Below are 26,648 nucleotides of genomic sequence, written 5' to 3'. Positions count from 1 at the left end.
GTTCGCAAAAAGAAAAGGAGTACTTGTGGCACCTTAGAGACTAACCAATTTATTTGAGCATAAGCTTTCGTGAGCTACAGCTCACTTTATCGGATGCAGCTCACGAAAGCTTATGCTCAAATAAATTGGTTAGTCTCTAAGGTGCCACAAGTACTCCTTTTCTTTTTGCAAATACAGACTAACACGGCTGTTACTCTGCATCCTGATGTTGTTTCTCATGTTGATTCTTTCCGACTGAGCCCTAAACTTCATTTTCCTTCTTTACCATAGTGCCATCTGGTGGTATAAGCAAGTCTGAATGGTGCTTTATCACCCTTATTAAGGAAGTTCTGTTGATCTGTTGCAGCTGTCCCAAGGCTTTTACCCTGGTTCTAATGAGTCCTGTCATTCTCCCTAGATTTGGATCATGATAATGACCATTTACCATCAAAATACACATTCCAAGCTCCTCTTATATGACATACTTCCAAATGAACAGCAAAATGATGGCAGAATTGTCTTCTCTTTCTCTTTCTCCTGTTCATCCCCACTGAAGTCAACGGGGTTGCAGAGGTGCAAGTGAGAGCAGAATTTGAGTCAAAGAGGACATATGCTTAATTTAACTACTTCGGCATTATCCATAGACTATTGTGTTGATTGCTGCTGCATAATAAAAACACTCTGATCTAGTGGAAAGCCCCCCCACCTAGCTCCCTTTCCAGTGTCTTGTCAGTCCAAAGTCCTGTCCAGAAAATGTCGGGCTACGCCAAGGAAAATCTCCCGCCGGCATCATATCCAATACGGCGGCAGGATCATAAACACCCATTAGGTTAGAATTATAAATGTATATTAGAGAAGGCTGATCATCTTTAAAATATTTTCATGTATTAAACCCCTATGAAGTCTCAGGATTCTCCTAAACTAACCCTTAATGGGGGGAGAAATTTAAAGGAAACAAACTGCCACCATCACAACATGGTGCCCTCTATTCAGTAGAGATGGGCCTGAGCTGCCAACTTTGGATCTAGGCCTGGAGCCAAACATTCCTGGAGTTCCAATTCCGGGCTTTCCTTCCGCACATTGTAGACACGGGGCAATTCACAAATAATTTGACTGAGTCTGTAAAGGCAGTAGGCCATGTAACACCCCCGGGGGAGCCCTGGGATAGGATTGTGAAGGAGAAACTCCTTCCTTACATTTCCCTCCCTGCTCCCTCACTAGTTAGGCTCCTTTGACTTGGGCATTGGCTCCACCCACTCCCCACCCTCCTGCTGTTGGGGTGGACAGTGCTGGGTGTGCAGCCCTTTCTCACATCCTTGCTGTGATGTGGGAAGCTCTAAACTGGCTGTGCATGGGGGTAGAGTTTTGCTCCCTTACACGACTGCATTGGGCTGGATCACAGTCTGCTCCAAAGTGGGCTCTGGATCCAGATTCTCCTAAAGTCAAGGGATGTTGAGACCTAGTTTTCTGTTTTGGGCCGTTGTAAAGAATGGGCCTAGCCATGAAAGGAAGCCATGGATGTGAACACTTCCCTCTTCCCCACCCCAAGTTCAGGTGTGTTTGGAACTGTGAATCTGGTTCAGATCCATCTCTAGTATTCTGATACACTGAGGGTCAAATACAAAAGCAAAGATATTGCTGGCTGGATTTTCACAGCATTAGCCTAGATATGCAAAATAATTTTTTTAAAGGAGAATTTTTATTTTGTGATTTATTTTTACTATTTAGTTTGAAATATTGCAACATCTGTATATTCCAATGAAGAACCGAAAACTAGAAAGCACTTGTCTTTGTATAGAAGATAATTGTTAAAAATTGAAGCTGATCTTGTATTTAGATAAAATGTTTGTACATAGGTAATTGTATACTGTTAATCAACTTTACACTGGCATGTGTTGTATAGTTTATACAAGACACTTCACAATTCTGCAGAATTTTTTTAGTTACTTAGTAAATTTCTAGTAACTTAAATGTATAGTTTTGTATCCTTTTCTGTATGTTCATCTCTTTCTCAGTATTACCACTTGCAGGATTATTATTAGTTTCTTAAACTGTAATTGGTTATTTGTGCTGTGATATGCAGGGTTATTGACTGCAGCAATAAAGCATTTCTATAAAAGGTAATTGGCAGAAAATTACTTTTTTGCAAAGAAACTAGTGGCCCAGTCCTCAGAAACATTGAGCTTTCCAGAAGTGACTTGATCGTGGACTACAGGTACCTTCACATGGAAAAAAAGTCTGATCTAAGTGGCTTCTCTTTAATTTAGCAGACAGAAGTATACAAGATCCAACAGCAGGAGGTTGATATCGGAAAAATTCAATATTGAACAAGGAAGGTAATTAACCATTGGAACAACTGGATGGATTCTCCATCACATTCAGAATATATGCTTGTGTTCAACCACTGACTTAAAAAAAGGTCAGACTAGATGATCATAATGGGCTTGTCTTCCCTTAACAATCTTTTGATCTTCGTGAGAGGGCACTGAGATATTCTGAACCTTTCAAGTTTGGGCCCAGAGTTTTCACATGGATTTTTTCTGTAGGACACTTTTTTTTGTTCAGCAGAGCAGGGGGAGCCCCTTGCCATCAGTCTCTTGCAAAGAAAAGCTGATTGTGTGGTTATGCAGCAGATGAGCATTAAGCCTTGCCATTAAGCCCTTGGAAGCATGCTGAACAAGAAGAATTTTCAAGCAGTCTTCTCTGAGGTCCTGCCTGTCCCACAAGTGAAAGAAAGCAGAAGATTTTGTATATGAACCTCTGGCTAGGTAGGTGGGGTAGGGTGGAGGGTTTTGGTTTTGTGGAACGTTTGTCCACCTTCCATGACAAAAGAGGGCTGTATAGTTTGGATGGCCTCCACTTCATAGAAGGGGGATCAATATCAGGGACAGGCTGGCTGGAGTAGTCAGGAGTGAATTAAACTCGTAGCAAAAGCGGGGTGGGTGGAGGGAATATGAGCAGTCAGCACAAAATTGAGATTTGAGAACAAAATTGATCAAGAAACCAAAGAACACAAAGAGAAGAAATTCTTGAGTTGTCTGTAGGCAAGTGCTAGGAGCCTGGGTAGCAAACAAGAGTAATTGGAATTGCTCATTTATGAGCATAAATTTGAATCAGTTGGTATTACTGGACCCTGGTGGGATGATTTGCACAATTGGAATATTAAAATCAATGGCTATAACCTATCTAGGAAGGATCAAGTGGGCAAAAGGGGAGGGGGAGTAGCACACTATGTTTAATAATAATAATAAAAAAAGGCATTACCTGTTTCTGAGTCAGAAGAAAATGATCTTGAATGCTTATGGATCAGTGTCCTAACAGAGAAAGCACAAGATGGGGTATTAATTGATGTCTGCTACAGCCCACCAAATCACACTAGGGAGCAGGATGACCACCTATTTATGCATCTGTCCGCAACACAGAGGATAAAAAGCTGCATGATCATTGGAGGACTTCAATTGGAGTGATGTATGCTGGAAGTCTAAGGCTGCCAGTACTAAAACTTACTTGGAATTTCTAAATATTAGAGATGACAGTTTCCTAATTCACAAAGTGTTGCAACCAACCTGTGGGTATTCTTTATCTTAAGAGATGAAGAACAGACCACAGAACTACAAAGTAATGATAGCTCATGATTTGATCACATTTATAATCTGCAATCAGAAGAAAGTCCAGACCAGTAATATATATACTTGGTATTTTAATAGGGCCAATTTTACAAAGCTGATAACAATGATGAGACAAATCAGAGGGAAGGAAGAATTACATCAGAAAAATGTGAATGATAATTGGGGGGAATTATTTAAGAACACCTTCCTAGATGCCCAAAAAGCCACAATCCAGGAAGAAGACTATACTGGTTAAAAAGCCAACATGGTTCTAACTCTGTCTCTCTCTCCCATTTTATGGAAGTTAGGTATTGTAGAATATTCATTAGGAAAGCCAAGGGACACAAGGAAAAATCTATGGCCAGCAGAGTTCAGGACAATAAGAAGCTGAGGAACTTGCTGGACTGTTAATATTGATTTTCAATAAGTCTTTGAGCACTGACGAAGTTCCAGAAGACCTGAAGAAAATTAATTTTGTGCCAATTTAATAAAAAGAGTAAACGGGCTGACCCAGGTAATTATAGACCTGTCAGCCTGACATTGATCCTAGGCCAGATAGTGGAGCATGTAGTCTATTAGTTAATTTTATCATCCATTTATCATTGTGTTATGTGGTGTCAATGGTCAATTCATATGCTATTTCATGTATAATCAATGTATGCTAAATAGATTTAACTACTTGGCCATAGGCTTAAGAACACCTGACGTGAGTGGGTTGCCTAGGGATAACCCTATGCCATCAAGGTCACAAGATTAATGCAAAGGATGTGCCAATAGGTAATGTTACAAAAAACTAGATTGCAATAGACTGTAAGGTACAGTCCAAGATCATGAGACACCTGATGGAGAGGCCTGTCCTGACCGTAGGGTCCATGTTGTGTGTAGGTGCTAATGAGACTAAGAGGAACTAAGAGCAACCTATGAAAAATGAGGGACCCCAATATTCATGGGGTGTAGAAGTACAGATAAGGAAAAGAAAAAATTGAAACCCTCATGCATATGCATAAGATGTTAGATGTGGTCATAATACAATATAAAAAGAGGTTCCCTGGTTGGGTAAAAGTGACCCATGGAATGACCCCAATGGAAGACCCCATGGGAAACCCCAGTAGGAACCCTTCCTCTACCAATGATCATCTACTGAGAGATCCATCGGACCCTAGAATATCTTTGAGAAAGTGAGAATGTCTACGGTCTTAGTCATTGCATGTGTTTTTGTAGGATGTATCTATGCATGGGTAATTGTAACTTTACTTAGTGCTTTAATGTGGTGCAGATAACTGTACTTGTGATTGTCTGTGGTCACTATCTGTGGGACACTGTATGTTCCTAAAGTCTCCAAATTTGAGAAACACATCAGAGGTAGTGTGCACTCTGAGCTTGAAACTGTAGCAACAGGAGCTGAACCCATGGTAGTTTAATACAAAATTACTAAATTTACTTTAAATATATAAAAAGCCCACGAGCAGCTGATACAGGACTCAGTTATGAAAGAGTAAAAGGAGAGTAATAGAATTAATGTGTATCAACGTTTATGTAGAATTGATCCTGTCAAACTAACTTCATGTGATGAGATTAAAAGATTGGTAGATAAAGGTAATAGCGTTGACGTAATATACTTAATGTTAAGGCAGTTAATGTTCAAACAGAAATTAATTCAGGGAAGTCCTTATGGCCTGTGTTATGCAGGAGGCCAGATTAGATGATCATAATGGTCCGTTTTTGCCTTGGAATTCATGAATCTATGAATAAAATGCTGGATGAATTCAGTTATAATTTCTACCATTGTGTCTCTCTTTTGGAAAGCTTTTCACAATGAACACACCTTTTGTAAGACTGATGTCTGCCTTGGGTAGGGATATTCTTCTCTCGGTAAATTAAAACTGAAGTTGATAATTCTCCAAATCAGTAAGAGAATTCTGTTTAATGCATTATTAGAAATGGCTCAAAGGGAATTTAATGAAGTGTAGGTGAATCCAGTTAGGTTTATCATACGCCTCCTGAAGAGCTGGTATATGGGCTGAGGAAAGTGGTAAACAGACCCTCTATCTCTAGCTCTCTGACACGGCTGTCAGGGAGTGGAACCTCAATTACAGCATGGATTATCGGACAGATACACAAATCTTGGCTTTAGATACTACTGCCATGTACAGATCCCCACTTGGCTGCCACTTAATGCTGTCAGTGCTTAAATTCATTCGGGGCTTCAATTTTTGCTGTAAAAGTCCCCTACATGCCCAAGTCTCTGCCTCTGGGCATACACACTGCTGCCTAACTCATGCCTATGCCCCAGCGTGTTCCTCAAATGAGATGAGGTTAGGTGTGTCCCTGCTTATCTTCCTGTGGAGCCCAATCCAGTAGGTGTGCTCAGAGCAAGCTGAGCACAAACCAGCTGGAGGAGAAGGAGGCTGCCCTTGTAACCCCTAGCCTAGGCTAGGTTACTCCCCTGCGATGTGGGGTCAGGCATAGTAACTAATGGAGTCCTAGTGAAATTATTTTTCTTGCACATTGTGACTGCACTGAGGTTAATGTGCAGGATGCCATGGTAAATCCACGTATCAGGCAAACAGAGTAACGACAGTGTACATTGTGACGGGTTGGATCACAGAAACCCCCTTAGGACTGCCAACTGATGTCCCAAGTCTACTTCTGCCCCTGCTTTCCTTGCCAGCTTGGGACTTCAGAACCCTGCCTGGTTGTGCCAGACATGCTTGCCTTGTTTCAAACATAGACCCGGGTCTGAACAATGTCCCACAAACTGCAGGCTTAACTGAAAACAGCTTAAGAAGTGTTCCTGTCTCCAACGCTCAGATGCCCACTCCCGATGGGGTCCAAAGCCCACATAAATCCTTTTTACCCTGTATAAAGCTTATACAGGGCAAACTCATAAATTGTTCGCCCTCTATAACACTGATAGAAAAATATCCACAGCTGTTTGCCTCCCCCCCCCACCCCCGTCAGGTATTAATGTATACTCTGGGTTAATTAATAAGTAAAAAGTTATTTTATTAAATACAAAAAGTAGGATTTAAGTGGTTTGAAGTAATAACAAACAGAACAAAGTAAATTACCAAACAAAATAAAATAAAACATGCAGGTCTATGCCCAATACAGTAAGAAAGTGATTACACATAAAATCTCACCCTCAGAGATGTTCCAGTAAGCTTCTTTTACAGACTAGACTCCTTCTAGTCTGGGTCCAGCAATCACTCCGACCCCTGTGGTTACTGTCCTTTGTTCCAGTCTCTTTCAGGTATCCTTTGGGGGTGGAGAGGCTATATCTTGAGCCATCTGAAGACAAAATGGAGGGGTCTCCCAGGGGCTTGAATAGACTTTCTCTTGTGGGTGGAGACCCTCTCCTCTTTCCTATGCAAAATCCAGCTCCAAGATGGAGTTTTGGAGTCACATGGGCAAGTCACATGTCCATGCATGACTGAGTTCCTTACCAGCCAGGCCACATTCTAGGGAAAGCTCAGATGTGGATTGGTGTCTCCAAGTTCATTGTTAGCTTAAGTGTTTCTTGATTGGGCACTTACTGAGAATAGTCTTTTCTCAGGAAGCTGACCAACTGCTTCACTGAGGCTAATTAAAATTAAACAAGTACATAGTCAATATTCATAACTCCAAATACAAAATTGATACATGCATACAAATAGGATAAATATATTCAGTAGATCATAACCTTTACAGAGATATGTTACATGGCATATGTAGCATAAAACATATTCCAGTTATGTCCTATATACATGCATAAGCATATTCCCATAAAGCATTATGTGCTCACCCAAGAAGAATATCAGTACAATGAAGTTTGAGATCAAGTTGAATCTTTGAATCGACAATATTTGGGTGGGCTTGAAATTAGGCAAACGGCGTCTGAGCCTCCCTCCTTTCATTCCTGTTCACCTCCCTTTTCCAGGTGGTATTACCCGCAATGAAGCGCACCTGTTTCTGCTTTCGATCCACTGCCAGTGACCCTTCTCCTGGAGTCAGACAGCTTAGTCACCTAAGCTCTTTCTTGCAAAAACAGCTTAGGCACCTGCCTACCTCCACCCAAAGCACCACGGGGAAGGGAAAGGCCTGACGAAGCCCCCAGCCTGCTCCCCCCAGTGATGGGGCATTTGGAGGTAAGCGAAGCATGTCAGGGTAGGGCTGCAGCATGCAGTACTGTGGAGATCCTGGTGTGATGCATAGGATGGGCTGGGGAGTTGCAGAGGCTCTCTTTCTCCCATAGGTGTTGAAACTAGGGGTGCTGCAGAACCCCCTGGCTTGAAGTGGTTTCCATACTATACAGGGTTTATAGTTTGGTTCAATGGCTCTCAGCACCACCACTATAAAAATGGTTCCAGCACCCCTGCTCTCTCCTTCCGTATGTTGGTTTGTTCCTGAAGCCTTCACCAGATCTCTGGAGGCTGGGCTAATGGTTGCATGATGGGCAGTGATTGGACGATGGTTGGATACTGGATGGTGGTTGGATGATGAGTAGTGATTGTCTGAGCCTGGCATCTCCCCAGGCCCTGGCAATACTGAGCCCCATCCCAGCACTGTGAGAGTGCACAGAGGGGAGAGCAGTGCAGGAGCCGAGCAAAGAGGGAGCGGAGCTGAGTCACCAGCCGAGAGGCAGGGAATGTACCAACTGCCTCCCAAATGCAATGGATGACGGGTCTGAACCCAAATCTGTCCCAACCCCTCCCCCCAGCAGGGGCAGAATTAATTGCTGAGCAGGGGCAAGGCAGAAGTGGGGTGAGTGCTCCTGCAGTGAGGGCCAAAATCACCTCACCCCAACACTGATTGTGATGGTCACACACACACTGGGGAGGGATAGGGGCAATTCAACAATTAATAGACAGACAGAAAACCCACCCCACAGTATAAGCTGTTAGAAAAATCTCATGAGTTTTAGTGTCAAACTCGTGGGTTTTGGGTGTCTGATTCATGGTGTTTGATCTCTTGAGGTTGGCAGTCTAAGATGGCTGCCAGAGTCCTCTGACCCCATTGCCAGCATGCTGCAAGTTGGGTTGGGGGTGAGGACAGAAGGAGCTAGACCAGTGGCTTTCAAACTTTTTGTATTGGTGACCCCTTTCACACAGCAAGCCTTTGACTGTTCTCCCCCACCCCATAAATGAAAAGCAGGAGAGGGGGTAATTTAATGGGGGCTCAGGGCTATCAGCCACATGGGGCTGACAGCTCATGACCCCCATGAGCGGTCATGACCGCCAGTTTGAGAACCCCTGAACTAGACAGTAGAAACCCATACTTGGGACAGTAGGGAGATTCCTGCATGGAGCGAGCTACTGAAGCAGTCCAGTGGATCAATGAGAAGCCAGGCTTCTTCTGCACAGCCCCCAGACTCCACTTCCTTCCCTGGACCTGAGGAAGAGCCCTGTGTAGCTCGAAAGCTTATGCCTTCTACCAGTAAAAGCTGACCTCACCCACCTATCAGGAGAACCAGCAATGAGAGTACTACACTTTCAAGATTATGCCCATGATGTGGTTGCAATGAAGGCTGCTTTTAACCAAGCAAATAATTGGCCAGAAAGATGGACTTGAAATATTTTATTAAATACCCAGCAACGCTCCATGTTAAGAATGGCAAGAAGATAGTGTCAATTAGTTCCCTTCAAACAGAAAAATACCTCAAAAATCTGCACACTTACCTTACAAGAGGAGATCCCTATGGAATGATCCAACCATATGGAATTTATGTACTACTCTCTGATATCTGATATGGCTGCTCTAAAGATGTTGATGGGTACGAGTTGATACTGATATGATAGTTGCTTTTCTTTTCTTTTTTTTCTCTTTCATTCGGGTTGAAGGCTTAAAGGGCTATTTTCAATTTATTTCCTATTGCCTTAACTCTCCTGCCTGACCAAGAAAGTCCATCAACACCAGGCGGACCGTAGTGGAACATCAGAGGACACAAGACTAAAAATATCTGACAAGGAGAAACCGTATCTTTATCCCGCTTGGACTCTGAGGGGCAAGGATTACTAAACACAAGCAAATGATCCCCAGTGCTTAGCCTGGGTTAGCTCTAAGAGACATATAGAGCTTCCTTATTGTACAAGCTTCTATTACTTTGAAACTTAAGACTACTGTAACTCATGTGTATGTTTACCTGCTTTAACCTTGTAAATAACTCTCATTTCCTTTTCTTAGCTAATAAATCTTTAGATCACTTATTATAGGATTGGCTGCAAGTGTTGTCTTTGGTGTGAGATCAAAGGTGCAGCTGATCCAGGGTAACTAACTGGTCCTTGTGGTCCTAACTAACTGGTCCCTTGTTGTGAGGGACCATCTATCACAAAGGCAAGCTTACCTTGGTGACCATATAGATTGGCATACCCCAAGGGACTGTCTGTGACTCCATGAGGGACTGTCTGTGACTCCATGGTTAGGCTGTTACAGTGCCTGAGGAGTTTATGCTTGGTTGGAGAACTCTGTCAATTTGGGATTTCTGCCCTAGTTCTTAACAGCCTGCCCTGAGGTTGGTACTCACACTCTTGAGCTACTGCAGGACAGCTTGGCAGCCCCTAATTCACAATGATAAGTTTAAACCATGTATAGATCTTCAGCAGCAATTTCGCTTGCCCTGCTCTGGAGCATGGAAAGATCTCCAGTTAAAACATTTCCTTCAAATGTATTTGGATTGAATGCCTTGGGAGCTCCAGAACCTCCAATTTTTTTGTTATTTTGGAGGAAACTTCCTGGATTTACTTGGCCAGTGGTATCCTTTTATGATTTTCTGGCCCCAAAATCTCTGCCAATGATTGATAATTTGAGAGTTGCTTGGAATAAATATTTGGATACATGACAATCCAATCCAATGGAATACAATTGTATCTAATGTTAAAAAAGCAACTATAGACCTGAGACTACAGTTTATTCACCAAAAGTCACTTTTTTGAATGTACTGGTCCCCAAATAGGCTAATGGTAATGTCTCTCACAAACGCTGACTGCTGTTGGAAATGTAACTCCCTTGGTGTTCACTCATATGTTTTGGGAGTGCCAGTGTATCAAGTATTTCTGGTATGAGGTGGGCCAAAGGATCAATTTGATATTGGATGCTAACTTGGAGCCCTCCCCCTCAAGTTTCATTCTTGAATATATTCCTGATACCCGGTGTGGTTCCAATGTGCAGCTTTGGTTGCTAAAAACTAATCCTGCAAAAATGGAAAGGTTAATCCTAGCCAAATATTGGTGTTTGACTCGGTGATATGGTAGACCTCGCAGCTAACGAATGACTGGCTTGTGGCAGAAACAGAATGCCTGAAAAATTCAAAGCAAGTTGCGCTGACTTTTTACAGGTGTGTGATTAACGAAGGTATATTGTTTCCCCTCCCCTCCCTTTATTGTAACCATCTTTATTTGTGTTGTGTATTATGATGAATCTAGTATGTTGATTTACAAATAACTGAAGGGTTAACCATCAAGGAGAGAGTGCAGCTCTTGATTAACCATGAGAAGAAATAGAGCCCAGTAAAATTTTGGCTAAATCTCATGCAACAATTCTGAAAAGACGGTGGAATTGTATCCCAAGGGAAGTCCCTTCATTTGGGACAGTAAAAGGTGCGCAGAGAAGGCCCTTGTCAGGCCATCCCAGTTATATTACGGCATTTCAGACAGAGCCTCCATTGACCTAAGCCACAGGTGAATAGTGAGGGAGAAAGGCGGGACTCTTGTGTTACCAAGGCCCAGACCACCTCGGCCTTTAGAGGCCAAAACCAGCCCCTTGAATTCCTGGTAGAAGGGTTTCTCTCAAGTTCTGTCCACCACTGGTGGCACCCCACCCTCCTCTGCACTCAACATAACCATGGTGGGCACATCTGAACACCCAGCCAGCTAGAGTAGGGGTGAATTTCACCCAGGAGAGATTACTTAGGAAATTAAAGTAGCCCTCGCTGGTGGAGACCCAGAAAGGACAGTGATAGTGGGAAAATATCTCCCACAGAGCTGGGGTTAACACGGGGGGGAGGTGTCTCACATCCAGGGCTCTGGTGGACTCACCTTTCCATGGCTGCTGCTGCAGGCCCTGTGGCAATGCTGGGCTTTATTCTCTCTGTCCTGGGCTGCAAGGGGTGCTGTGGGGCTGCTCCTGGCCCTCCCCCAGGAAAAGGACCCTGGTGGTGACAGCTCCTGCCCCTCCTTCTGGCGGTTGCAGGTTTCTTCACCTGGGCACTTAGCACCTGTCTCAGGCAGTGGCACGTTAGACTCTTCAGCCTTCACACCTGTGCCTCAGGTTATCCAGTGGGCATGAGGGTGGGGGGCAACAAGGGGAAAGGCCAGCTCATAGAGGGGCTGGCAGGGAAGAGGGGAGGAGGTGCGAACCAGCCCAACTTATCTCAACTGTATGCTGTTCATCCAGCCTTAGTCTAAAGCCCGTATAACAGCATGAAAGGCAATCACCACTGTATGTATGTAGTGTTCCAGCTGGCACCAAGCCTCTGGGGGTCGGGTACAACAGTCACATGACTTAGAGGGATTCACTTAATGATTAATTTTTGTGCTCTGTCAGTGAGTACACAAGAGGCAAACACAGATGATATGCAAACAAAGATTCAAAGGAGTTGTCCAGTAACCTTTTTTAGACCATACTTAGTGTTGTTGACCCAGAAGAACTGAGACCCTATTGGCTAATTGCTTGCACTTGCAATTGGAATTTTGCACCATACAATATATAAAAGCTGAAGTATAAAGTAAGCCCCTGCCAGAACCTGGAATAATTGCTACACTCTGCAATGGAACCTCTGGGAGCAACAAGTGTTTTCCTGGTGATTTGTGTCTCTTGCCTTCTTTTCCTTTCAGCATGGAGAAAGGTGTCTGGAAATGGGAAGCTGCCACCTGGCCCTGTTGCTTTTCCCATCATAGGGAACACGCTGCAGCTGAATATGAGGAACTTGCCCCAGTCTATACATGAGGTAAGGGGGCTTTCTCCTTAACCAGGGCTTTGGCTCAGGTGGGTTTTAAGCAGAGACTGTGGAAAGAGAACTCTGAAATTTCTGGGGTTTGCGCAGTGGCTCAACTCCTCATGTTTAAGGTTGAATATTTTTTCCACAGAAATATGTAATCTTGAATGCTAGATACAACCTGTTCCTGGCAATGTGTTATTTTTATGATAATGTGTCATATTCACAGGTAAACCAGACTATGCCCTCTCAGTTGTGCTGCAGCCTGTACAGGTTATCCTGCAGTGGGGAGTGTGGTCTGGTGGGTTAAGCAGTAAACTGGCAGACAGCAGGCTTTGGTTCTGGTCCCAGCTCTGCAAATGATTCCATGTGTGCGCCTCGGGAAACCACTGAAGTTATTTGTGTGTTTCCCACTTGTAAAACTGATCTAATGATACTTGCCTTCTTCGCAGAACAAGGGTACGGCCTACACTGTTGCTGTATTCTGTCAAGTTAACATAGTCATTGGGCTACAGAGAGAATGAGACTAACTCTGTATCCTTGTGGTTAGGTCGCTCACCCAGGATGTGGGAGACCCAAGTTTCTTTCCCAATGACTATTCAGTTATTTATATGCAATGGAATGGCTTCAACGGGAAAGACAGAGAGCCCCTTTCCAGAATGACCCACAGCGTGGTGGTTTAGGGCACTCTCCAAAGAGAGGGGAGACCTGGATTCAGATCCCTTCTTCACATCAGGTATGGGGGAGAATTAAACCCGGCTCTCCCACATCTCAAGTGAGTAGCATTCCCACTAAACTAAAAGTGATTGGGGCGGGAGAGGGGGGAGGCACCTCCTCCTCCTCTTCTGGTGCATGTTGTATGGATCTAATCTGTTAGGTGAGCTTTAAGAGCAGATGAGCGAGGGAGGGCAACACTGCATTTGAGGATCCAGACAGGGCTCAGGCGTGTGTTAGGCGCTGGCCATAAGGACTGAGGTAGCCGTGTGCATGCCCAGCCACAGATTTTATAAGTGCCTCCGGGAATTCCTTATAGGAGGACTCAGATCCAGCGTTCTGGTGGACTCACCTTTCCTTGGCAGCTGCTCCAGAGAGAGAGTGAGACTGACTCTATATCCTAGTGGTTAGGCCTAGGTCACTCACCCAGGATGTGGGAGACCCAAGTTCCTTTCCCAATGACTGTTCACTCATTGATATGCAATGGAACAGCTTCAACAGGAAAGATGGAGAGAGTCCTGCTCCAGAATGACCCACAGCGAGGTGGTTTAGGGCACTCTCCAAAGAGAGGAGAGACCCAGTTTGATCCCTTCTTTACATCAGGTATGGGGGGGAATTAAACCCAGCTCTCCCACATCCTAGGTGAGTACCATTCCCACTAAGTTGTGGTTCTCAAACCATGTGGTGGACCACACAAGGGAGGCATGGGAATGGGTCAAAGGAGGTGTGAGTTGGGTGGGGTTTTTTTTGTTTGTTTTGTTTTTTAAAGAGCTCTGGCTGTCAGTCTTGGGTGGCTGGGCTCGTGCCAAAGGATCCTGCACACCCTGGAGGCAAGGATAAAGGGGACAGATAGAACTCCGCCACCGGGGCTGACAGCCAGAGCTCTGCCACCAGGGCTTGGGGTCTCCTTCCTGCCCCCCTGCCAATCCCTCACTGGGAAGAGGTGGGGTTCTGGCTGTTAGCTCTGGGGTGACAGTAGCAGCGCAGAAGTAAGGGTGCCAATGTGGCGCTAAGTCTTAGGGACTATATTGATGAATGTCACTTCACATTGCCACCCTTACTTCTGTGCTGCTGCTGGCATGGTGCTGCCTTCAGAGCTGGGCACCGAGCCAGCAGCTTCTGCTGCTCTGCTTCGCCTTCAGAGCTGGGGGGCGGTATATGTACTTGTGGGGTGGGGGTGGGGGTGGCCGTAAATGACTACAGACACAAAGAAGGGGGGCGCGATCAAATGACTTTGAGAACTGCTGGCCTAGAGGATTAGCTGAGGGTTTTGAGGAGCAACATTTTTCATCTAGGTGTTTATATCCCTTTTTGAGTGTAGTCCTTGGTGGCAGGAGAGCTCTTCCATCAGTTTGTAATTAGATCCACTCTCCTTATTCTTAAGTGGATTTAGTAAAAACGTATTGGTCCTTTGTGTTAATCTTTTACAGCTCAGTGCAAAGTACGGCCCGGTTTTCACAATATGCTTAGGCTCACAGCGGGTTGTGGTGCTGTATGGACAGGAGGCTGTGAAGGAAGCTTTGATTGATCAAGGGGATGAGTTGAACAAAATATAGCCATTGCGCATGGCAATCAATGGAATTATTTTTCTTGTTCATAATTGCTATAAACAGCAATGAGATTAACGTGTGGGATTTTGAGTTTCATACAGAAAAAATGTAATCCAGGGTCTCCAGTAGAACACAAATACAATAATGTTTGCCTTGACGTTGAACCTTTCAATGACCCATGTTTCCCTAGGTTAGAAATTTAGCAAATTGAGTCTGCCCCCACCCATCTTTCCTATTCTCCTCCCTTTTCCAGGCATTATATTCAGCAATGGGGAGCGTTGGAAGCAGCTTCGCCGATTTGCCCTCACCACGCTCAGAAACTTTGGGATGGGGAAGAAAAGCATTGAGGAACGGATCCAGGAGGAAGCCTGTTTTCTGGTGGAAAGGCTCAAAAAAACACACGGTGGGGAATTGCTGCTTGTAATTCGGAAACTGAGGAGTCAGCTAAAGACTCCTGTCTTCCTTTATTTTGTGATCTTAACTTTGGTTCAAACACCTTATAACTCAAGCCATTAGCTGCACATATAACAACCTGTGTTTAATATAAAGGAAAAATATGTGAGAAAAGTTCCCGAGATGACCTTTTTCCTGGCTGTTATTTCCCATGTTTTCGACCCTCTGATCTGTGGCCAACGGGCAAATGGAAAATGTTTGTCCAGAGTAGGCAGAAGCTAACACAGTGAACCATGTTAGAGTGGATTAGTTTATCTTCCGTGTGTTGGGCTAATAAGACACTGAGGCCTACAGCTTGCTTATTCTGATTTTCTTCTCTGCTAGATGTCTGATACGAGTCTGACTCCTACATTGCATGGGGATGGTCTCCCGAGGAAAGTTTGAAATCACTGTGTAAATTTACAGTGCTTCCTAAGAGGAGATGATGATTTTATTATTTATTTATTTATGTTCTATTCGTTTCTAGAGGTCCCAGCCAAGACTGGGGCTCCTTCGCCTATGGGTTGTGCTAACAAACAGTTTGAGACAGTCCCTGCCCCAAGCAACGTACATATTAAATACACATGACGAAGAAAAAGTGGAGAAAGGAAGAATTATTTTCTCTCTTTTAGAGATGGGGAACTGAAACACAGAGAGATTAAGCGACTTGCTCGAGGTCACACCTGGAAGTTTGTGGCAGAGCTGGGAATTGTATCCAGATTTCCTGAGACCCAGGCCACTGCCTTAACCACAAGACCATCCCACCTCTTGCAATATACAGTATGCCATTAAGGGCTAAAATGAAGTTGACTGTCCGTCTCGGTGAATTGTGTGTATGAGAGGAGAATACACGGAGAACCTTCCCCACCCGTGATTCAGAAACAAGGGAGAGCCACTTTACTGCTGTTGCCACGTGTGTATCCTGAGCCAAGGGCAGCTGCTCCTGTAGATAATGACCCAAAAGAAATCTGCCTGGGTGAGGGCCAGGAGCAGGAGTCTGCTGTGAGGCGAGAACACACTGCATGGAGAAAATGCTGCTTCTGGATGTTTTCTCTGTGCAAAGTGGTCTCAAGTCAGAGGGGTGAAATCTTGTAGACAATTCCCTTGAATACTGCATAGGCCCTGCTGCATTACAGGAGTTTGTGACGATGCTACAAGCAATGGCTCAGGCAGAGTCCTCTGAATGCAGGATCCTGTTCTGAATGGGATACTGTCTGTCAGGCCTGTGTAAAGAGCCCGCGGCAGACAGGCAGGCCTCACTCGGAGATGGACTGATGGTCCCTGGTCAGACCAGAGTGTGTCAGGCAGAGAGCACCAAAGGAGACAGTGTGAAAACTGATTCCCAGCAAAATGGGGACAATCATTTAATATAAATTTACAGCGATAGCATTGGGGAAGCCCTAGGTGGAGAATGAGGGAAATATCTGTGTTATTTTTCATAAATAGGTTGTGCGCCTCAGTTTACCTGTGTGATATTATCCTGCCTGACTGTACAGAATTAAGCAAAAAGGAGGCTGAAAGGGGAACAGCAAGAGGAAATAAAATAATGGCAAAGATAAGTATGATCAGAGAGAATGCCACTGGTAATAATGGAGAAGCTGTTAGTTTGAGAACAGCCCCAGCTTAGCTTCAGTTAATTGGCAAAGTATTGTCTTCCCAGACAGAAACTAGCATCCAACAGGGAGCAGCCTGTCATGCTAATATAGCTGGGAAGTAGCAAGTCTGCCGCTCAGCTATCCAGGCAAGGGTGGTTAGACTGCGGGGTTCCTCCCATTCAGAGCAGGGCAGGAACTCAGCCTGTCACCTGAGGTGGGGTCTGGAGAGGGGCTGAGAGGGGTCTAAAGCCCAGCTCACCCTGGAACTGTGACACCAGAACTCACCCTCCCCAATGAATATTCGGGACTGCACTCTCGGTCTGGGGCCAGGACATCCAGAACTTCCCAGTAACATCAATGGATGTGATGCTGTAGGTGAAAATACTGAATTAAAAATTGGACTCTGGTTTGGTTTTGTTGCAGAGCGACCCTTTGACCCAACCATCCCTCTCACCCATGCTGTCTCCAACATCATCTGCTCCATTGTCTTTGGGAACCGGTTTGACTATGAAGATCAGAAGTTTCTGGCATTCATTAGTCTCACAGAGGAAAACAATGAACTCTTCCGCTCTTTCCTGGGACAGGTGTGTTCAGTGGTTTTTTCCACTCTTCTCCTTTGTAATGGGGGAAGGGATAGATCTTTCTTTCTTTCACTATTACTTTTCCTTAAATAATTATTTCGTTCCCATAATGTTCCTGTTCTCCTCATAAGGCGGCAGCTATTACCAATCCCAGCCTCAAACTTGTTTCTAAGGATTATTTAAATTCCCACACAAACCACTTCATTTCCTCAGAATTACGTTTGCTCAAGGACTTTCCCTTTCAACACTCTTGGTAAAAATCAAGGAAACTGCCAATTAAAACATTAGCATCCAAATCATTGCAATTCACATGCCTTAGTATATTCACAATGGGATACCTGAATGTGGTCACATTCCTCACCTGCAAAGCAAACTCCTTTTCGTTTCTGGTACACAGCCACCCACACATCCCATTGCTGAAAATCTCACCAAATGCACAACAGTTGAACTCAGTCAAAATCAATGGAGTTCCAGCAGCAGAGATTTGGCCCCTTGACTCCAACCTGAGGAAGACTCAGATATCTTTTACGTTTTATTTCTGCCTATGAAAATCTGAGCTAGGTTTGGGAACTTGAGTGTGATTTTCAAGAACAGCACGTTTGTATTGGTGATGCTTTTGTGTTGGAAATAATGGAGATTATTGTAGCAAATAGAACTGAGTGTCACTGCAGTTTCTGTGAGGAATATGTGTGTATTGAGTAGAATGAGTTAGTGAAGCATGAGACGTTCTTTCGAATGCATTTGCACAGGAACGTGCCACAAAAGTATTGTATTGTGCTGCTGTAACTGAGTCAGTTGGGTCAATTGATTATTTGGTGTGTCCAGATAAACCAAGATGTGCTTTTCCTTCCATCATTCTAGCTGTACAATTTTTTCCCAACTCTCATGGATTATATACCTGGGCCTCACCAGAAGTTAGTTAAAAATTCTGAGGAGTTTAAAAGATTTGTTCTGGAGAGAGTGAAGATGCACGAAGAGTCTCTGGATCTCAGCTGCCCTCGAGACTTCATCGATGCTTTCCTCATCAAAATGGAACAGGTATGTGAGGGCAGCCGCCCTTCCCTTTGCTGTGGAGTGGGTTATACATATCGTGGGTATTTATCACTCTGTACAAGACCCAAAGGCAGACCTGGTCTCTGCCCCTGGGATTTACATTCTGAAAGGCAAGCCCTGCTCACCTCATTTGTGTGAGTAGTGCCGGTGATGCCAATGGGACTACACCAGTGAGTAAGACAAATCTAAGCTTATGTGCACACTGCAATGAAAGACCCACAGCACAGCCATGGCTGGCCCAGGTCAGCTGACTTGGGCTTGAAGGGCTCAGGCTGAAGGGTTATAAAATTGCAGTGTAGATGTTGGTGCTTGGCCTGCAGCCCAAGCTCTGGGATTGTTCCTTCTTTGTGGGCTTCAGAGCCCGGGCGGCAGCCCTAGCCCATATGTCTACACTGCAATATTATAGCAACCCTCAACCCGATCCCCACAAGCCCAAGTCAGCTGACCCAGGCCAGCCGTGGGTCTTTTATTGCAGTGTATACATGTCTTAAAAGGACAGAGCACCCAATGCAGGTATCAACAGCATTTGGCAATGTATAGGCTGGCTCTGTTGGAGGTTAGCCATTGAAAGGGTTTTATTTACAAGGTGGACAGAAGCATTTTTACTGGCCTGTGTTAGCATCAGTGGGATTAGTAGAAGAAAGCAGTTTCTAATGGCTTCCTATGCCGACACCCACAGACCTAAGCTATTACCAGCTTCTTTGGAAACCCCACCTGCTAATCTCCTGCAATATTTTACAGCAACAGCCTCTTCGATGTTCTACCACTGCACCTCTCGGTCAGCAGGTAGCCAGGCATCTGCCTTTTCAATGGGGATCTCACTTTCTTTGGAACATCAGACTCAATCCTTCTGGCTCGAAGGCTAAAAATTGGTTAGAAACATTTGGTTTCCTTTCTGGTTCAAAGTTTTCAAGGGCATTATTGCTGCCCAATCAAACAAACTATGAAAGCAAAGGGAATCAATAACAGTTAAAAATACAGATGGAAACTAACCAGGTAAAAGTAATGCTCCAATTCTCCTCTAATAGAAAAGGCCATATATTTCCACAGCAATGACCCAAAACACCCCAGCAGTGCTACTGCAATCTCCAGGGCTGTGGCCCATTTTCTGTAAGGATTTTTATATAGATGCCGAGTGGGTCACAGAGCAGGTAGAAGATGAGAGACTTTGGGCCTGTATGAATAGATCCCACACTTACAGTCAATGATCAAACAACTATAACAAGTCTCTCTCTGCAGGAACGACAGAACGGCCAGTCAGAATTTAACACTGATAACTTGTTAGGAAGCACAATGGATTTATTCTTTGCTGGAACAGGGACATCGAGCCTCACCCTGAGACATGGACTCCTGATTCTTCTGAAATACCCAGAAATAGAAGGTACCCCACGGACACACGCAATTTTAAGTTTTGGAGAGATGAGGGGATTACATGGCTCAAGGGATCTCTAATGGATACAGACCCCTGTCCCTTAAGTCACCAGACCAAATCTGGCTGGGGCTGGACGTAACCCACATTAGCGCTGTGTGCAAGCTGTTCACTGGTTTATGTGAAACTGAGAGGTGTTTGGGGATGGGTGTGTTACTTCAATTTGCATAGACAGGTGTCCACATTTGAAAAGCACCACCACAACTGGCATTACTCCGCCTCCTCAGGGGCGGTCTCAGCACAGGGTCCTCAGCCTGAGTAAGACATTGTGACTGGATTCCTTTCTCACCTCCAGTCCAAGTTAAGGCTACTGGGCTGGGGGAAAGTGTATGTGTTTGTGCAGGAGAAACCTCTGCTGCCACTGACAAGAAGGTGCCTGGTCTATGGGTAACAGGAGCCTTCGCATTCCAGGGCTGTCAGATGGCCCCCTCTGTGATGGGATTCCCACCATACAACCTGGAACTGGGGTACCATTGATCCTCCCTTAACGTTCCAGCCTGGGCTGTCTTTCATAATGCTTTGCTAGTGACAAGCAGCAACCCCCTTTGTGAGCTGTTATCGCTGAGTACAACAGCATGTGGAGTCCCACAGGCAGATACATAGCGTGAATGCTCCCTGAGCCTTTCATGAATCACACAGAGAAAAGCACCAGCAAATCTCCCAAACGCGCAGCCTTGCACCTCAGAGCTGTACCGTCTTGCTGTGGTCAGAAGCCCGACCAGTGTAAGTTCATTACCCAGTCCAGCCCTCCCTCGATGTGAAGAGGACATGCACTAGCCTTTGTAAACTGAACTGAGATTTCCCAAGCACTTTAACCAAAACACACTGTTTTAGGTAAAGTATAAAAGAGGTTTATTAACTACGGAAAGATAGATTTTAAGTCATTATAAGTGGTAGGCACAAAAGGTCAGAGAGAGTTACAAAAGAAAATAAAAGGTAAGCACGCAGTCTAAATCCTGAACCTCATTAGACTGTCCAGTGTTTGGATCAAGCTGTTCTCACCCCACTGGATGTTGCAGGTAGGTTACAATCCTTAACACATAGGCTTCCCCTTTAAGCCTGGGACCAGTCTCCTCAGTTCAAGGCTTGGTCTTCCCAGCATTGTTTTTGCTTCCAGTGTAGGTGGGGGAGGAGAAAGGCAAAAGCATGAAGCCACTGTCCCCTATTTTATATCCGCAGTCCATGTACCTGGAAAACACTAGCTCAGATATGTCCTGGTGGGCTTTGCTGAGTCACAGAGTGGAGCAATCCCCCATTGTGTGATGCTTGTGCAGCTCTCTTACAGCACTGTAAATCCCTTGTTTAAAAGTCCCTCGCTGATTAATGGTAGTTTAACACCCTCCTGGGAGTGGATCCCCTCCTTTGTTGTCACTGGAGAACTGGCAGTTGCCAACTCTCAAGTGTACAACATATTTCAGTAACAACCATAGAGCAAAATCTCCTAACTTCATACTCACTAATGATATACATATTTGGACAGAACAGTGGGTTTCAGCAGATCATGACCTTTCATATAATATCTTACATGGCATGCTGTGTATGAAATATATCATAATCCTATGACAGGAGTGGATATGGGGGTTCCAGGGTGCTGCTTTCAGATACAGAGTGCTACACCCTCCCCTCAAATAAAGGCAAGTGTTAGAGATTTATCAACACCCAGCTAATATCCAGTGCTAATTCCAATCTCATGGGCTTCCTCCAAGGTCATGTGGATGATTGACTTTGATGGGGGGAAATTTTAGGCCTCAGTCTCTTGCGTAGCAGTTAGTTATATGCTCTGGCAATAACATCACACTGCATTCTCTTTTAGTACACAACCAGGCATGAGCCATATCACTGCCCTAATAATTACATTTTTGGCACTTTATCCTAGATACCACGTACAATAGTTTCAGTAACCCAAAACTAACTGTTATATTGTTATAACTTGTTATATTCCCAACATGTATTTGCTGAGATGTGTATATTTCTGACTGTGACAGAATGGGGGCAAAATTATGGGAATCCTGTTCTTTAGCTTTATTGTTAACCTTGTTCATTTGATGACAGCAAAAGTTCATGAAGAGATTGACTGTGTGATTGGCCGAAGCCGAAGCCCCTGCATGGCGGACCGAAGCCAGATGCCCTACACAGATGCTGTGATACATGAGATGCAGAGATTCATTAACCTTGCCCCGATGGGTGTCCCACATGCAGTGACCAGAGACACTCGTTTCAGACAATATGTTATCTCCAAGGTTAGTTCTCAACGTTTCAAGCAGGCTGTGCAAAGCTTTCCCTCTTTTTGGAGCCTCTTTTGGGAGGTCAGTTTCTGAGCTGGTTTCATCTCTCCACCAAGATTTAGTCCTGCTGATGTGTTAATGTGCACCACAACTCACAGTGACCATGTTCTAGGTTGCTAATTGAGTTAGTGGGAGTTGTATAGGACTTTTTAGCTTTAATAAAATTATGATGATAATAATAATAATAATACATTTTATTTCTTATAAATAGTGATGTGGAAACCATTGGTGCAATGACTAAATTATGAAGACCAGGGAATGTCAAATGCTTCCAAACAGCAGCTGAGAGATGCACCTAACACTTCTGGATCTTAACCAGACTTTTCCAAATCTCTTAGATGTAGAAATCGGGCTGGCAGTCTAATGCGAGGAGCCTTTCTCATAAGATTCCAGGATCTCCTTGTTGAAGGTGGGCTCCCATTTGGTGAGGTTCCCTTTTCTCATGGAATTTTAATATTTCTGGTTCTGGTTCCAGGGGATGCAGGAAAATGAAGGAAAGAAAAACATGTCCCACTACCCAGCCCAGTGAATTCTGGACGCTTCTCTGCTGTGGACAGTGTCCACTTTAACTCTCTTTATCTGTGTTTGCTAATTCAGAGCACCTCTATAATCCCTGTCCTGCAATCGGTCCTATATGACAGCAGGGAATTTCCAAAACCAGAGCAATTTAACCCGGGACATTTCTTGGATGAAAATGGTGCCTTTAAGAAGAGTGACTTCTTCATGCCTTTTTCTGCAGGTAAAAGAAGCCATGTTTGTTTCAGGGCCCAGACAATTCTCTCTTAGCTTTGTCTTGAGTAAACACAGAATTCTCAAACTGTAGTGTGCAGAGACTTTTCAGGCCGTTCACAAAGCAGAGCCTCTCACAACAGTGAAGCATCTGTTGGTCTCCAGTGTCTTTTTTTAACTTATTGAACACACTCTGCCTGACAACTTCACACTCCGCTCTGCCTGACAACTTCACACCTTCCTTTGTCTGTCTGTGTCGGCCTGCAGTGGACAAATTGTGATTGAATGTGCATGCAAAAGTAAAATTGAAGGGAGTAACATGCAAGAGGGCAGAAGTCGTCTGCATAGTCACCTGGAGAGAGATCAGTAGGGGCTGCTTAACTTCTCAACTTTACTCCCATCAATGAAGATCCCGTCACTCTGTTAAAAAACCCTGTTTGCTGTTCTCCATCCTACTACTCCGTATGCCTGCACCTTCCTACCTGTTACTTCCACCTTCCACTCGAGAACCACTGTCATTCCCCCCATAAACATATTAACTGGCTTGGGACCTGCATTAACTGTTCCTCAAACCCCACATCTGCCCACCGGTCTCCACATATTGATTTTTAAGAGGCCACTTTTTATATGGAACTCAGCCTTTAAAACAATCTGTGAGAGGCTTCTAAAGCCCCCAAACACTTCCATACCTTCCCGAACTCTGGCAGATGGCCATTATCCTCCATGTCATTACCCTGAATCACTCTGTGCATCTAACTTTAATCCGGAGGTTTGGTTTCATTGTAACAATATTTAACATATGTTGCAAAGAAAGATCTCCTGCATCTCCTCAACATTGCTTTTTCATTGCAGGGAAACGGATTTGCATGGGAGAGGGTCTGGCTCGGATGGAGATATTTTTGTTACTGACAACGATTTTGCAGAATTTTACCTTGAAATCTCTCGTTGAACCCAAGGACGTTGATATAACTCCAGTGACGAATTTTGGGTCAAATGCACCAAAACCATACCAGCTCTGTGTTTTGCCTCGATAAAGACCATGAAAAGCCACCTCAATGACCTTGAATGAATTTGGTTGTCTATGGTCCTGGATTCATTAATACAGAAATGAACTCATTGTGCTGTAACAGAGACAGATAAATAACCCAGCTTTGTAAGTAATTGGGACTTAACAAAATTAAGTGTAATACCAGAAATAAATATGTAATGGCCCCCAGCCAGGTATAGTGACCCTGCAGTGTTCTCAGATGTGACTGGTTTTGACAAAAGTGGGGTAAGCTTTCAGTTCATTTGTGTGGTAGTTCATTTCCGGTGTAGCATTTTGGAAGCTTAGCTTGGCATGTGCCAACTCCTGTACAATACACTGAGGAGGCTGCAGACTTTTTTATCCCCCAGACCTCATCTTGTCCTACAAATAAATATGCTGTAATTGAAACAGGCTGAAAAAGAATTGCATTGGAGACTATTTTATCCATCCCATTGACATCCACTGCCTTTCCCCAATACCTCATTTGTGAGCGGAATTTGAGCCTGATTTATCAACCTTTACCAGGGTTATAATTAGGAAGGCCAAAAAAGAACTTGAAGAACAGTTAGCCAAAGTCTCAAAAAGTAGTAGCAAAAATGTTTTTAAGTCCATCAGAAGCAGGCAGCCTGCTAAACAACCAGTGGGGCCACTGGATGATCGAGATGCTAAAGGAGCACTCAGGGATGATAAGGCCATTGCGGAGAAACTAAATGAATTCTTTAAGGCCGAAGATGTGAGGGAGATTCCCAAACCTGAGCCATTCTTTTTAGGTGACAGATCTGAGGAACTGTCTCAGATTGAGGTGTCATTAGAGGAGGTTTTGGAACAAATTGATAAATTAAACAGCAATATGTCACCAGGCCCAGACGTCATTCACCCAAGAGTTCTGAAGAAACTCAAAATGTGAAATTGCAGAACTACTAAGTGTGGTTTGTAGCCTATCATTTAAATCAGCTTCTGCACCAAATGACTGGAGGCTAGCGAATGTGATGCCAGTTTTTAAAAAGGGCTCCAGAGGTGACCCCAGCAATTACAGGCCAGTAAGCCTCACTTCAGTACTGGGCAAACTGGTTGAAACTATAGTTGGAGCCCAGTGCGGATACAAAAATGTGGACTCGCATCCGATTCGCATCCATTAGAATCAATGTGCATCCGATCTGCAATCTGCTAGGCATCTTTTATGTGTCTCTACGAATCTTTTATGTGAGTGGGGGGAGTGGGATCTTGCAGGGAAGAGGTGATGCGAGGGTGGGGCTTGGGGTAAGGAGTGGTGTGGGGGTGGGGTCTCGAGGAGAAGGGGCAGCACGGGAGCAGAGGCTGTGGGGAAAGGGCGTCACATCACATGCTGCTCTCTGGGATTCGCGAGTGATGGCAGCAGCAGTGTGTGTCGCTTCACAGCGGGGCAGAGGGGTTCCTTTTCGACCAGGCATTCCAGTCCAAAACTGAACACCTGGCAACCATACCCCCGCCCCCTGGGCTGCCCGAGCCAGACACCCTGGGCCAGGCGCTGCTGGTAAGTAGAGCTCTGCATGGCTATATCTGCATCCAATCCACTATTCACAAAAATGGTCCATGGATATCCGCGGATATCAGCGGATTTGCGGAGCTCTAACTTTTGTTTAAGCTGGCCAGTGCCACAGCGCTGCACCACTCCATCTCGGGACATGCCATCCCAGCCATGCCACCCGCCTGGGGAAAATGCCAGGGAGGGAGGTGGGATTGGAGGAGTTTGTGAGTGCTAGGGGGTGGGACTTATTTATAAATGTTTATTACTTTTCAGTTAACCTGAACCATGGCCTTCCCCAGATCCTATTTTCCTGTTCCCAGTAATTCCCTGCTCCGTTCATTGCTATTCTGGGTATGTCATCCCATCACTGGGGTTTGTGCTATTTACTTTATTGTCCCTCGTGTACCGGCCATTACACGCCTTGCCATCTGTTAGTGTGATCGCTGAGCTTGCAAGGGACGCCACCCTGGCACAGTGCAAAGTCACTTGAGAGGAGGCAACAGGCAGTGGCAGCAGCAAAGGACCTAGCAGCTGACCCACGTCAGGAGAGGGGAGAAGCCACATCAGATATTGGTGATAGCAAGCAGGAGGGAGAGAAAAGGGAGGGAGGAAGGTTAAGCCATATCTTGGGGAGGGGCCACACCAGAAATGGGGGTTCTGTTCTGAGCTCTACCCCTAAGTGGCCAGTTCCTTCTTCATTTGAGGACAGTTACAAACTAACACACCTAGGGGAAAAGAATCCAAAATACAGGTAAGTGGTTGGAGATACTCAGTGAGGAACAAGTCTTGTGGATGGGGGTAGCTGTAGATGTGGTATATCTTGACTTTAGTAAAGCTTCTGATACTGTCCTGCATGACTGTCTCATAAACAAACTAGGGAAATGCAACCTGGATGGAGCTACTATAAGGTGGCTGTAAAACTGGTTGGAAAACCATTCCCAGAGAGTAGTTATCAGTGGTTCACAGTCATGCTGGAAGGACATAACGAGTGAGGTCCCGCAGGGATCAGTTCTGGGTCCAATTCTGTTCAATATCTTCATTAATGATTTAGATAATGGTATAGAGCAGTGGTGGGCAACCTGCAGCCCATGGGCCACATTTGGCTAATCAGGGTAATCTGATTGCGGGCCGCAAGACATTTTGCTGACATTGACGGTCCTCAGGCACGACCCCCCATAGCTCCCAGTTGCCATGGTTCGCTGTTCCCAGCCCATGGGAGCTGCAGGAAGCGGCAGGCTACAGGGATTA

The 26,648-nt window shown here is 44.8% G+C and overlaps 1 protein-coding gene across 4 annotated transcripts; it reads left to right on the top strand.

The window, feature by feature from the left end:
• Positions 1-12,153: 12,153 nt before the first annotated feature.
• On the top strand, positions 12,154-24,316 carry LOC140914643 (cytochrome P450 2H2-like). Of its 4 annotated transcripts, none has more exons than XM_073352996.1 (9): positions 12,154-12,288; positions 12,398-12,510; positions 15,016-15,165; positions 17,213-17,373; positions 18,232-18,408; positions 19,663-19,804; positions 21,905-22,092; positions 22,735-22,876; positions 23,719-24,316. In XM_073352996.1, exons 3-9 carry the CDS (start codon positions 15,090-15,092, stop codon positions 23,898-23,900), a joined length of 1,068 nt encoding a protein of 355 aa, XP_073209097.1. In that variant the 5' UTR covers positions 12,154-12,288; positions 12,398-12,510; positions 15,016-15,089; the 3' UTR covers positions 23,901-24,316. The 4 variants fall into 4 exon arrangements, with proteins under 4 accessions (XP_073209097.1, XP_073209099.1, XP_073209098.1 ...); XM_073352998.1 differs by lacking the exon at positions 12,154-12,288 and adding an exon at positions 14,643-14,767 and having other exon boundaries at positions 12,311-12,510; positions 14,966-15,165; XM_073352997.1 differs by lacking the exons at positions 12,154-12,288; positions 12,398-12,510 and adding an exon at positions 13,120-13,234.
• The last annotated feature ends 2,332 nt before the right edge of the window (positions 24,317-26,648 follow it).

Source organism: Lepidochelys kempii, chromosome 7 (genome assembly GCF_965140265.1).
Source record: "Lepidochelys kempii isolate rLepKem1 chromosome 7, rLepKem1.hap2, whole genome shotgun sequence".
Classification (NCBI taxonomy): Eukaryota; Metazoa; Chordata; order Testudines; family Cheloniidae; genus Lepidochelys; species Lepidochelys kempii.
This window is presented reverse-complemented; position numbering and strand designations above follow the sequence as displayed.

What these genes read in the sequence shown, in the direction of transcription:
- LOC140914643 (XM_073352998.1), top strand. Translation starts at nt 12,331, where the DNA reads ATGGAACCTCTGGGAGCAACAAGTGTTTTCCTGGTGATTTGTGTCTCT. An exon ending in TGCCCCAGTCTATACATGAG is followed by an intron (nt 12,511 to 14,642) that starts GTAAGGGGGCTT and finishes AATCTTTTACAG; the next exon opens with CTCAGTGCAAAGTACGGCCC. An exon ending in GATGAGTTGAACAAAATATA is followed by an intron (nt 14,768 to 14,965) that starts GCCATTGCGCAT and finishes TTAGAAATTTAG; the next exon opens with CAAATTGAGTCTGCCCCCAC.